Source organism: Mus caroli, unplaced genomic scaffold, assembly GCF_978045245.1.
Source record: "Mus caroli unplaced genomic scaffold, Mus_caroli_1 scaffold_6, whole genome shotgun sequence".
NCBI lineage: Eukaryota > Metazoa > Chordata > Mammalia > Rodentia > Muridae > Mus > Mus caroli.
The window spans coordinates 36,145,388-36,159,247 of record NW_028227261.1 but is presented as its reverse complement, the minus strand read 5'-3'; the positions used below and the strand labels follow the sequence as shown (position 1 = coordinate 36,159,247).

Below are 13,860 nucleotides of genomic sequence, written 5' to 3'. Positions count from 1 at the left end.
CATTGATGACCTGGATGAGAACGACTGCTTTTCTCTTTTTCTCTTTTTTACTCCTCATTTTTTAAAAAGATTTATTTATTTATTTATTTATTTATTTATTTATTTATTTATTTATTATATGTGTGTACGCTGTAGCTGTCTTCAGACACTCCAGAAGAGGGTATCAGATTTTTGTTATGGATGGTTGTGAGCCACCTTGTGGTTGCTGGGATTTGAACTCAGGACCTTTGGAAGAGCAGACGGCGCTCTTAACCGCTGAGCCATCTCACCAACCCCTACTCCTCATTTTTTAGTCCCAACACATGGCATATCATAGCTAATAAACTAGTTGTCTTCACCATTTCCCTGAACTGGTAATCGAGTTCCTTATTTGGTTCACACAAAACACATCGGATGTCATTATTCCATCTTTGGTCTTGTGACATCTTCACACCTAGCTACCTTGACCTTTATTCATACATCTCCTTAACACGTGTAGACCATCTCCTGTTAGCAGTGTGAGGCTCGGTGGAGGTTATGGAGAGTGTCTGCTCTAAAGGTAGATTGAAACTTAAAATGAAAAGGTTTGTACGTTCAAAGCACTGTAATAAATGGCCTACCATGTGATACTTAATACCTAAATGAAAATGCCCAGGCATCCCAATAAAAAAGGAACTGCACATTCAGTCATGAAGTATTCAGATTTGATCAGGAAGAGCATGTATTATTTTTGTGATGTGAGATTTGTGCAATGAGCCACTGTCCCATAAATAATCCTTTCTTGATTGCATGCTTATTGGCACAAACAGAAGTAGAAATGTGGAGAAATGAGATGTAGTGCTCACTCTAAAATGAAGCAGAGAACTTGGGTTTTTCTCACTGATTCTAATTATATCTGCCAGATGACCAAAATATCTTGCTCCATGCCTCTCTTCTAAGTACCTTAAGCTATGCCTCCGGGGTCCTTGCTGATGCCCAGGTACTTGAGAATGAGAATAGGTTTGGGTATATGTATTAGTATCTTTCAAATCCCTAGAAACAGTGAGATCTGACTTAAGCAGGTCAAAACTGCTTATTTGTGGAAATACATAGAACTCATGAAGGTTTTTTTAACAAGCTTTTATTGTATCATGGACCAGCATGAGTACATACTGACTTATAAGACCTTCCTGCTTTTTACATTTTTTTTTTGAGACAGGGTTTCTCTGTGTAGCCTTGACTGTCCTGGAACTCACTTTGTAGGACCAGGCTGGCCTCGAACTCAGAAATCCGCCTGCCTCTGCCTCCCAAGTGCTGGGATTAAAGGCGTGCGCCACCACACCCGCTTAACTTTTTACATATTTATTTCATTACATATTTCATACATGTATATAGTATATCTTGACCCTATCTATCCCTTACTTCCCCCTTCCAACTCTTCCAAGGACCCCCAATCATATCTCCCTCCTAACTTCATGTCCTTTTATGTTTATTTATTTAACCCACTGAATCCAGCAGTACTGTGTATACCTGCATGAGCATGGGTCACTCATGGCAGCATAGGGAATCTAGTAATAAGCCACACTCTCTGGGGAGAAAAAGATCCTTCTTTCCTTAGTAGCTGTCAGCTGTTCAGGGTTGGGATACCCTCTTCCTGCTTCGTGCTGGAATTGCTAACTGGGCTGGTTTTGTGCAGATTTTATGTGTATAGGTAACCACAATATCTATAAGTTCATGTGTGCAATAGCCATGTCAAGGCTAAGGGTCAGAATTTCATAGCCCTTATCCTCTGACTTCCACTTTCTTTCTATCCCCTCTCTGGAGATGTTTCCTGAGCTCTGGGGTGGTGACACAGATGTCCCACCCAGGCAAAGGACTCAGAGTCACTTGTTCTTAGAGCTTAAATATCCCCACCACAAAAAAAAAAAAAAAAAAAAAAAAAAAAAAAAAAAAAAAAAAATTAGTCTTAAGAATTTTTTCTCAGTTCTCTAGATTTGCAGTTACAAATGAGGACTCCATTGTTTCTTTTTAAGTGATGGTATGTTAAATACATTTAGGCATCTTTTTCTATGCTGAATATTAAAGCCTTAAGTTTTGGGTCTTAATAACCTAACCAGAGGAAAAATTTAAACATATATGCATACATACATACATACATACATACATACAGAGAGAGAATTGTGTTACATTTTATATGTAATTCCATATGCTCTGTTACTGCTGTAAAGAAGATAAAATTAGCAATAACTTCTTCTTTAGGACACCTATTACTGCCTACTAAGGTTTATTTAGAAAATATAGAAAGCAGTAGAATCCTAAAGTCACTTATTATTATATAGAGACATGCCTAATTTCTTAACATCCCTCACTTTTATGCTCCATTGTTTCTCTTTAAGTAATGGTATGTTAAACACATTTAGACATCTTTTCTATGCCAAATACTAGAGCCTTAAGTTATGGTCTCAAAAATACAAGACAGTCAAAGAAATAAAATATTTTTAAGAACCTTGGCTGCATACTGCATTTTTACTTTTAAAATGTATTTTTCATCTTTAGCCAAAAATCTTTCTATTAAAACCTACCAGAAAACAGTATCCAGGTAGAATTTTGGCTGCTTTTATCATATGGGTTTAAGATTATATAGCATACAGATACAATGTTCCTAACTACAATTATTGCAAATCAGAAGCAAATAGGTTGATTTTTTTGCCTGTTTTTTACTATTCTTATATGTATGTTATTGTTCAAAAACAGGCCTTATCTGGAGTTGTGACTGTGAAGCTCAAAAGTATTCCCTAGGGAAGAAAATGTGTATAATCTGTCTAAAATCCATGCCTAATGCTTTGGCAGCTACATATAATCTTGATTAACCTCTGTTGTGGGTTTATAGTCTACTAAGGACTTTTAAAAAGAGCACTGAAAAAGTAGTCAACATAGAGCAAAATCCTGAACTAAGTCCTAGCTTATATATTATAGCTATGCCCCTAGCACCTAGCATGGGTAAAGATCAAGTTTAGGAAATATAGGTAACAGTATTGTCCTTAGTAAATTACATTTCTCAGACTAAATAAATAAGCAAAAGGCTGAAGACACACTTCAGTGCATAGTGTTTGTGTAGTATTTGGTAATCTTGATTGAATCAGTTATTTCATTATTTCCTAAATTAATTTTCAAATTTTCTAATTTTATTCATATTCATTAACTGAAATGATCCCTGCAAGAAAGTTAAGTTATTGACAACTATGCTAAGCCAATTAAAGTTTTTAGTTCTTTTATTAATGGCCAGACCAAGAACCAGCTCATACTCTGAAAAGTCTACCCAAGCTTAGAGGCACAACTTTTTACATCAGTGTTTGAAGGGGCCTTACGGACGGACTTGTGGGTGTGTGGCTAGTAACATCTGATTTTTTTTTTTAAGGTCGGTGGTTACTTCCTAGTTCCTATGTAGTACATTTGGGCCATGGTCAAGATCATGGACAATCCCAGGAGCATGGCCAAGGCAAATGTGGCTGTTAGGGGTAGAAGACTGGCAAGTGACCAGGCAGGCAGGATATAACATTAGGATGGTATGGTGTCACTTCAGTCATTTCATTAGCCTGAATCATTCAATAAGAGAGAGTTCTCTTTGCAGCCCCCTAGGAGGAACAACAATATGAACTAACCAGTAACCCCAGAGCTCCCTGAGACTAAACCACCAATCAAAGAAAACACATGGTGGGACTCATGGATCTAGCTGCATATGTAGCAGAGGGTGGCCTAGTCGGTCATCAATGGGAGGAGAGGCTCTTGGTCCTGTGAAGGTTCTATGCCCAAGTATAGAGGAATGCCTAGGCCAGGAAGCAGAAGTGGGTGGGTGGGTGAGCAGGGGGAGAGGGAAGAGGATAGGGGATTTTTGGAGGGGAAACCAGGAAAGGGGATAACATTTGAAATGTAAATAAAGGAAATATCTAATAAAAAAAATAAAAAGAGAGCTTTCTCTTTCCCCTGACAGCTTTACTACCACTTGCCATGTTCTCAGAAGCTAATATGGTCAAGTTAATTAGCACACAAACTGCTGCTCCCAGGGCTTCCATGATGAGGAAGCTGTGATGGTGAAAGCATCCTAGCTGTTGGCAGGAGTATGAGGAACACTGCTTAGCAGTCAGGAGCAGATGAACGCTGGTGCTCCCTGGCTCTCTTCTTTTTGTTCAGAGAAAGCTTTCTTTCTTCTAGGCTACATAACAAAGACTAGAATGGTGTCCAGCTCTACCTCTTTAACTTTGAGGAAGCTTGTTCTCCTCGTTTGTCAGGAGACACTGCCAGTCTTCACAAGAGTTTCTTTAAGGCCAAGTGAAAGCCCAGGTGTATAAGAACTTAAGTACTGAGGATTGAGGACTTAATTCTTTCCACCTTAGTGGAACTGAAATGTGTTGAAGTATACTTATGTCCTTCATCCTTCTCCGATATAAGACAGTCATTAAAGTGGTTAATCATCTACATCTAGAAAAGTGAGAAAAGATTATATTTAAATGTCAACTTCAAGGTCATATCATAAGGGACAGAACTAGAATTAGGTCCCTGGTCCCTTGATAGCATCTCTTTTGTCAACCAAGATAATTAAGTTAGAACGTGCAAGGTGGATTGGGGCTTTCTAACGGAAGAACTTCCAGATCTTCCCCCAGGATAGCTTCTTTGGATGTAGTTATTATGGAGCTATTAAATTAGCCTGAAACCTCATCTCAGTGTTGCTCACAAAAGACACGCATGACCTGAATTTTAAGAACTGTCCAATATAACTGTTTTCCTCTCTCTAGATCTTTCAGTCCAGCGAATGTGATTTCCTCCCCAGTTCATAGTTGTGTACTATATGCTTACGCTTTAGAGAAAAGGAGAAACAAAACTATTAGAATTGCAGAAAAGAGCTGGGACAGAGGACTGTTCTTCTCTTGTTATCTGGCTTCATTTCAGTTCTGTGGACATGTGCTAAGTACCAGCTAAGAGCCCTGTTTGTCATATGACTAATTATCTCTTTACTCAACTTAGGTTGATAGTCTGTCACTATCTTGGGACCAATAATAATCAGTTTAAAGTGGGCCATTTGGCTTGTTTAGTTATTCCAGCTAAGGCATAAAATAAGAAGAACACTGAATTTAAATGAGTTAAGGTTTTTTTCTATACAAGAAAGAAAAGAACTTTCTCACAGTATTGCTGTAGATAGAGAGCTCTAATATCGTCAACTTTAGTAGTAGTGTATGTACTGGGCTGTTTGTAGATAGTCATAGAAAGTGGACAGAAATTAGTGCTGGAAACACACTGGTTTTTCTACTCTCTACTTTTTATTTGGTCTAAGACCCCAGCCTGTGAAACAGGACCACCTACATTTGAGGTAGATCTTCACATCTCCTTAAAACTTTGTAGAAATAACCTCACAAACACGCCTAGAAATTTGTCTACTAAAAGATTCTAACATCAAGTAGACAAGATTAACTGTCAAATATATTTTAAAGACTTCAAACAAATTTTATATATATTTTCATATTGCTGCAGAAGAAATTAAAACATAGAACTTTAAAAATACATTTTCTCCAATTTATTTTTTTTTATCTGTGTGTGAATGTTTTTCCTGCATTATGTCTGTGAGCCATGTGTGTGCCTGATGCCTAAGGAGGCCAAGAAAGGATGCAGACTCCTTGGGACTAGAGTTACAGACAGTTGTGAACTGTTGTGCGGGTGCTGCAGCAGTTTCCAGCAGATGTGCTGGAAGAGCAGCCAGTGTTTTTAACTGCAGAGCCGTTTCTCCAGTCCAGAGTGAACTTTTAAAAACAGGAGTATACGAACACATATTCACAGAAACAAACAAACCAGGTATCTATGAACAGATAAACATTTAAAAACAGGAGTATACGAGCACATATTCACAGAAACAAACAAACCAGGTATCTATGAACAGATAAGCATTTAAAAACAGGAGTATACGAGCACATATTCACAGAAACAAACAAACCAGGTATCTATGAACAGATAAGCATTTAAAAACAGGAGTATACGAGCACATATTCACAGAAACAAACAAACCAGGTATCTATGAACAGATAAACATTTAAAAACAGGAGTATACGAGCACATATTCACAGAAACAAACAAACCAGGTATCTATGAACAGATAAGCAGAAATGTGGTTATGAAACTCGGTGTTAAAAGGACTGGGGTGAGGGGAGGGGGAAGAATGAATATGAATGCCCTCTATAATAATATGGACAAACCCAGAGGGCTTTTTGCTAAGTGAAATAAGCCAAGCATAAAAGGATAATACTACATGATTCTACTCATATGAAGTATCTAAAATAGCCAAATGTATAGAAGCAGACTAGATTGGCAGTTGCCAAAGGGTATGTGAGAAAGAGATACGGACTTGTTACTCAGTGAATATAAAGTTTCAGTGGCACATGGTAAGTTCGGAGACTACTGTATAACACAGTGCCTATATATACTGTGTGCTTAAGATATTGGTAAGAGTGTAGTTCTCATGTTAAATGTTCTCATCACACACACAAAAGGAACTCATAATGAATCAGAAAAAAAATTTTGGAGATGATGACTATGGTTTTTACCTTGATTATGGTACCATAAATATGTGCATGTATCCAAACTCGTCAAACAATGTACATTAAAGTTATGCATACTTATATACAAAGAAACTGTTTTTATTTTTATGTGTGTGTGTATGTTTTGCATGTATGTATGTCTGTGTCCACAGGCCAGAGGAGGACATGAACTGAAGTATGACTGTGAGCTGCCACATAGCCGCTCGCTAGTAATTAAGCCTGAGTCCTGGAAGAGCAGCCAGTGCTCTTAACCACTGAGCAATCTTTCTAGACCTGAGAAAGCTACCCCTGAAAACTAGGTTTTAAAAGTATTTAGTAGTGAATAAATATTGCTCAAGAAAAAACATTACACAAGTAGATGTTTGGTTACCAGTGATGCCCATAAAGTAGTGTCATTGTCATCTCCGAGTCTTACTGCCTCCCTCTGCTAACCTAGGCCTAGTCATGGGAGCCTCTAGCCTCTTTACAATTTTATCTAGGCCTAGAATGTTTTCAGCCTCTGAGAGTTACTGCTAAATAAGCTCACCCCTTCCTAGACCTTTCTTAACTCTGGCTGGCTGATCAATTCAGCTGTTCTGGTTCAAAATTACTCTCCACACTGATTCAATCTGGCTTCTCTCAGCTTCTCCTAAATTGTTCTTTTCTACCTCAAACTAACTTCAGCAATCTGTTCTCATCTTCTGGCTCCTTCTCATCCTCTGGCTTGTTCTCTTTTTCCTGTGTCTAGCTGGTTCTCTCTCTACAACCTGTCTTGTACAACTGTCCAGTAAAAATGCCTCCTTCCTTCTTCCCCTCTCTGCACTGCTCTCTTAAGTAGCTTCCATTCCCTCTCTTCTCATGAGAGTTGGGCATATCCCATTCTGTCAGATCTTTCTCTGATTTGTCACTTTTTCTGCCACTCAATTAGACATTACTTTGAAACATGGGTGTTTCCTTTTACAAAGGAACTTCACCTTCATTGTTTGGGATGAGTGGTATATTCTAAGGGTGTCTCTGTATTTCAGCCATAGGATTAAAGGTGTATGCTAAGGGCTGAGCCACACCACAGGTCTGGTCTTTCAGTAAATAACACAGTCTCGGGGTTCACAGCTGATTAAATATCCTGCAACAGAGTAGCCTCTGGAAAACTCCATCATGAGAGAATGAATGTGAAAAGGGAAAATAATACTGATCACCATTAGAAACTCAAGAAGGATCTTTTTCCTTTCTTTTTGTGTCTCTGTGTGTGCATGTTCATGTGTACATGTAAGCATATACATGAGTGCACATGAGTTTGGAGGACAGAGGCCAAACTTCAGGCACTGTCTGCCTTGGATTTTAGAGACGAGGTCTCTTATCAGCCAGCTTCAGGGATTTATGTTCCCATCTCAACACTATGGTAACAAGCATATACCATAATGCCTGGCTTTTTATATACATGCTGGTGATCAAACTCAGATCCATGTGTTTGGGCAGCAAGCATGTTACGGACTAAGCAGTCTCCCTGGGCTCCCCAAGTGCTTGTGATGTGAGCTACCATTCTTAGCTTAAATAGCATTTAAAAATCTGTCCCTCTTTTTAAAATGTGTATGTGTGCTGTAGGACACGCCTAGGGACTCATGATGCTCACGAACACATGTTCAGTCAGTGCCCAGCCTAAATCCATTTTACTAATAGTGCACATTTGGATAATTTCAACTTTTCAGTTATTAAAAATAACACAAGAGAACCATGCCTAGGTCCATGGTCCTGCTGCAGCCAAGGGCTGTATTGATGTCTGTGGCCCTTTTACCATGGAAGGCCAGGTAGACATCCATGTTCTGTGCTGCCACCTAAAGCCATGTTGATGTCCATGGACCGGGCTGCCACTGGGGCCCATATTGGTGTCCATGGCCTGTACTGGAGCAGAGGGTCATGTTGATGTTTGTATTTTTGGCCTGTACTGTTACCAAGGGTTTTGATGGTGCCCATGGCCTGGATTTTCCCAGAGGCCATGTTGATGTGCATGATCTGTACTCCCACCAGAGACCATGTGGAAGCCCAATATGTGCTCCCTTCCTTTTAAGGGCAAAAAAACCCCAAAAACCAAAAAACAAAACCCCCCACTTTTGTAGTTGTATCAATGACTGCAGACTTACAGTTGAGAAAGGCAGACATAGAAAATTTCTCTGACAACTCCTACCACCCACTCCCACCACTTCCAAAAAATAACAGTCTAGATGAAAAGCCATTGAGGAGAACTCTTAAAAACTGTGATGAAGTGATGCTGAAGTGTAGCTCTCTGCAATTGATAGCATCTGGCACGGGTGCGGGTGGGGAAGGACTCAGATTTAAGAGGCTGACCACTGGGAGTTTTACAGTGCTCCACTGAGTATATGGGTAATATAAATTGGGTACTGCTGCCGCTGCCGCCTCCCCCTCCTCTTCCTCTTTTTCCTCTTCCTCTTTCTCTTCTTCCTTTTCCTCTTTATCTTCTTTTTTGTCAAGGGGAGTCACAAGGATGAGGAGGCAGACCTGGGAGGACTGGAAAGTGTGATCAGGGTGCATGATGTAAAATTTCCAAATAATCAATGAAAATATTATATTGGAAAAATACTGCTTTCAACATATATGCGATATAAGTATGCTAGAGTGTATTCCTATGATTGTAATTGCTAAATCATGTGGTAAATACATCCTCTAATTTATTCAGTAATTCATATGATGCCCTACCATAATGTGACTCAGTAAGCCACACTTGACATGAGATGTTGCCAGAGTAAGTATGTAAATCTTATCAATTGATCTATTATCCCTTTTCAAATGTATATTCCCCCTAGGCTCTAAACCAAACTGTACATTGCTTTAACTGTATGTCACTCTCACCTTCAGAATATAGAATAATTCCTGTATTTGTCTGTCTGTAACAAGGCCAGTTATTTTGTTAGTTTTGGTGTGTTTGACCTCAAAAAGAATTGATTTGAAGGAAAGATGGTGTGTATGTGATATTCTTGGTCCATCACATTATAAGATAACCCGGGGTGTTCTAGCTGTGGTGGTGTTAGCTTTGATCATAGGTTGGGGTGCTACCTTTTCCACTTTCCTGGAACTTCATCCTCACTTTCTGTTGGATTCATTTTTAGGCCACTCTTTAGTCTCCTCTTCTATACCGTTTTCTATCTAACTGATGCACATTAATGTGTCTTAGAAATTATCTTCTTTCCTCTTTTTTTGATTATGTATTCATAGTCAACAAAATCTCATTTATTCTAATGGTTTTACATACCAGTAAACACACTGATTATTCTCAAATTTTTATCTTCAAATCCAGCATCTCCTTTGGATTCCAGATTGAGATGTATAACTCCCTAATTAACATTTCCATATTTTAACGTCTAATAGGCAGTTCCTAAGAAACAAGTTTAGAAACTCAGTTCCAGATCTCTTTCTCTGGTGTTTTCCATCTCAATAAAAAGCGTCATTATTCTCCCAGCTGGTCCAGCTAATAACATTGTATCATGTAAACTCCTTGTTTTCATTAGATATGATTTTAATGGAATGTGTTCAGTATATTTTCCTGGTTTGTTTGCTAATGTTTGGCTACATTTAATCAAGTAGATGTAACTTTTATGTGAATGATGGGGATCTGAACTTGGACCCTCATTCTTGTGTGGCAAGAACTGAGCCTTCTCTTCAGCCCTATTTTGTCTTCTCTGTTTCTTTTATTCTGCTACAGTTTATTTTAAGCATCTCAAAGTCTCCCTCATAGTATCCTGTTCCTTCAAATTGATTTATCTTGTCAATCTAGATTATTTTGTTCTACAAATTGTATGTGTATTCTGGCTCTTTCTTATTTAATTTTTATTTGGCTTCTTTTATGCAGCATATTTCTATGAGATTGAGCTATGTTGTTGCATATAAAAATGGTTAGCAGTAGTTCATTGTGTTTCTTGTGATGTTCCTCTGTATGAATATACTACATTTTTTTAGAAATCTGTTCTGCTGTTTGTCATTTGAGTTGTTTCCATCATTTACCTCACAAAAAAATGTGATGTCCAGCACATGTCTGATGGTGGCCATATCTTTTGTTGGATCATAAGGTATGCAACTAAATAATTTTCCAAAATGATTTATGTTCAGACCAGTAGTGTTGAATTCTAATTGCTTCACATCCTTCACCACTATTAGGGATGGATTTTAATCCTTTTGATTTTGGAAATTTTGATTGGATATAGTAATTTCAAATGTTTTGTATGTTTTTGTGTATTTATATGCTGGTGTATGTGAGTACTGGAAATCAGAATTCAGATGAGCATGCTTATGCAGCAAGCACCTTACTGACTGCCATCCCCTTAGCAACCCCTAAACCTGGTTTTTTGTTTGTTTGTTTGTTTGTTTTTTATTTTTTGAGATGGGGGTCTCATTGGCCCACTTTACCTGGTAAATTTGGCTGGCTGAGCAGTGAGCCCCAGGTTTCTTCCCATCTCTGCCTTTCCAGAGATAGGACTACAAGTGCACACCACCACAGCCAGCTTTCTTAGATGGATTCTGGGTTCAGACTTAAGTCTTTGTGCTTGCATAGCAGTGGCTGACCTATCTACCCAACTTGATCTACTCAGTCTTAGTGCTATTCTTCTCTAACCTAGTCTCCACATTGCTACCTCATGTCCAGCTACTCTAACTTCAGACACACAAACATGTTCCCCGGATTGGAAGCTGTTCTGTTCACTGTTCTGTCTATCCGTAGGACTCAAAGAAGTATATAATCGATAGCAAGTGCTCAGTTACTATTTGTGTGATGAATTAAGTATTCCTTATCTCTAAATATTCTCAATTTAAGGAGAAGATGAATGATTGGCATAAAACTAAGGAGTCCTAGAACACAGATATCCACAGAATACTTTAGAAGGTATCCTAGTCAGAACTTAAGTGAAAATGTGGCCGTGTATTAAGCTTTGAGAACTGAGTATTGATACATGTGTAACCAAGAACAATAAGAAGCTCAATACATAGGGCAACTGGAATATAAAAGTAGATGACACAGTATGACATTAGGCATAACTAGAGCACGAAGCAGAAGCGAAAGCCCATACTTCTTGGAAATTACAATAAATAACCTTGCAGTTAATGAAGAGCAAGCACTTTAAGTTAAGGAGTATGATTCCATTTCCATTTTTCACTCCCCTCACTGCAGTTACCATGCGAAAACCTCAACCATGGTGATGTGGCCTTGGCTGTCTGGGCTCAGTTGAAAACAAAAGTTCTTGCCTCACTGAGTAACCTGGGAGAGACATCATTTCCTCTTTAATTAGAGCTCTATTCTCATCAGAAGAAGGGTGTAGACACCTGAGCTCTGTCCCAGTTCTGAACCTCTGGGACAGAAGTGCAAACTATTTTTCCTTCTGTCTGGGTGGTGTGCTGGCTGATCTTATGTCAAATTTACACAAGCTAGAGTTATCTGAAAGGAGGAACCTCAACTGAGAAAATATGCCCATAAGATCCAGCTGTAAGACATTTTCTTAGTTAGTGATTGATCGGGGAGGACCCAGCCCATTTGGAGTGGCATCTTTCCTAGGCTGGTGGTCCTGGGTTCTATAAGAATGTAGGCTGAGGAAGGCATGCAGAGAAAATCAACAACAGCAAGCCTCCAAGGCTTCTACATCAGTCCCTGCCTTCAGTTTCCTACCTTGTTTTGAGTTCCTGTCCTGACTTCCTTCAGTGATGGACTACAATATGGGAAGTAGTGTAATCCCAATACACTTCCTTTCCAGCTTGTTTTCTGGTCATGGTGTTTTGTAGTAATGGAATCCCTAAGACAGATGGAAATGCAGGTGGAGGGATGATAGGATGAATCTTTTTTTCTTACAGTTGTGATTCCAAAGAATCCGTCCCCTTCATCTGATGTGAGCACTGAGAAGCCCAGCATCCACAGCACCAAAACTGTCTTGGAGCATCAGCCAGGGCAGAGGGGGCGCAAACCAGGAAAGAAGCGGGGCCGAACACCCAAGATCCTTATTCCCCATCCCACCTCTACCCCATCCAAGTCAGCTGAACCTTTGAAATTTCCAAAGAAGAGAGGTCCCAAGCCTGGCAGTAAGGTAGGTAAAAACGTGGGTTTCCCAGAAAGAGGTACAGGAGAGCAAAGAGGAAATTCATTCATATGTTTCATCTCAAAAAAGAGCACATCTAGTCATCTTGCCCCCCAGGTGGATGGATTTTAAGAGGAAATCCTATATTTTCATTCCTGCTTAGCACTTATATGGAGTTTGCTAATGTTAGAGTAGGAAACAAATTTTGGGTTTTGAGAGGATCTATCTAATGTCTTCCATAGATAACAGTCCTGCCCCTCATTATCCTTCACAAAATAGATATCTAACATGTAAACAGAGTATGTCAATTGTGTAAATGTATTTCTTTTGTTATTCCTACCATTTCTTTTAAAGAACGTCACTTAATCACTTAATGCCAGGCTATAGTAGTTGCTATCGCATCCACATCATGACTATCACAGATCTCTGAGAAGTACTATTAGCATTATTTTATTATGGAGTAAGTTAAAACGTAGACTTGTGAAAAGGTTGCAGTGATAGGTTCCTAGATCTAGTTCCAAGGTTGCTACAGAATACACACCTTCTATACCTACGAGACATATATTTTCTTCTAATGTGGGAAAAGACCAAGTCCAGCTTCACTGAGCATTGTTGCTGAACGTACTACTTCTTCTTAAGTCATCCCATCTATTCATGGATATCTTCCCTAGCACAAGTAATGGTATGAAAACTTCTCTATGGCCTCTGTTAGCATTTCACCTCTACTTGACTCCCAATGATCAAAGATTTCTCAGAGCCTCCCTCCTGAGCTAGATTAATTGAGTCACCCTATGGAAAAAATATCCTGTTCACACTGGATTTCCACTGCAGTTTCCATATTTCCCCAGCGTTGGTTATTTGGATGACTTATTTGTTGTTCTTCTTAGTAACTCTAGCTAACCTCTGTCCTCAGAGTCAATTACCTAATCTTCTCTTTTCCTCCTGCAGTGCTGTTCTATATATGAAAGATAGATGGATAGATGGATGGGCCGATGGATGGATAGATAGATGGGTAGTTGGATGAGTGGATGGATGAATGATTTTAGTTATGATGTTGCCACTCTTAGTTGTCTAATTTTTGATTGGATATAAATTCTTAATGTTAGGACCCTGATATAGCTGTCTCTAGTGAGACTACGCCGGGGCCTAGCAAACACATAAGTGGATGCTCACAGTCAGCTATTGGATGGATCACAGGGCCCCCAAAGGAGGAGCTAAAGAAAGTACCCAAAGAGCTAAAGGGATCTGTGACCCTATAGGTGGAACAACAT

At 39.1% G+C, this 13,860-nt stretch overlaps 1 protein-coding gene across 6 annotated transcripts in view; it reads left to right on the top strand.

Moving 5' to 3' along the window:
- Scmh1 (Scm polycomb group protein homolog 1) overlaps positions 1-13,860 on the top strand; it is a 112,254-nt gene that overhangs the window by 76,751 nt on the left and 21,643 nt on the right. For all 6 annotated transcript variants that reach the window (XM_085839010.1, XM_021160806.3, XM_085839011.1 and 3 more), the window contains one exon: positions 12,369-12,598. In XM_085839010.1, coding sequence (XP_085695136.1) covers positions 12,369-12,598 — 230 coding nt within the window. The remainder of the gene's footprint in view (positions 1-12,368; positions 12,599-13,860) is intronic.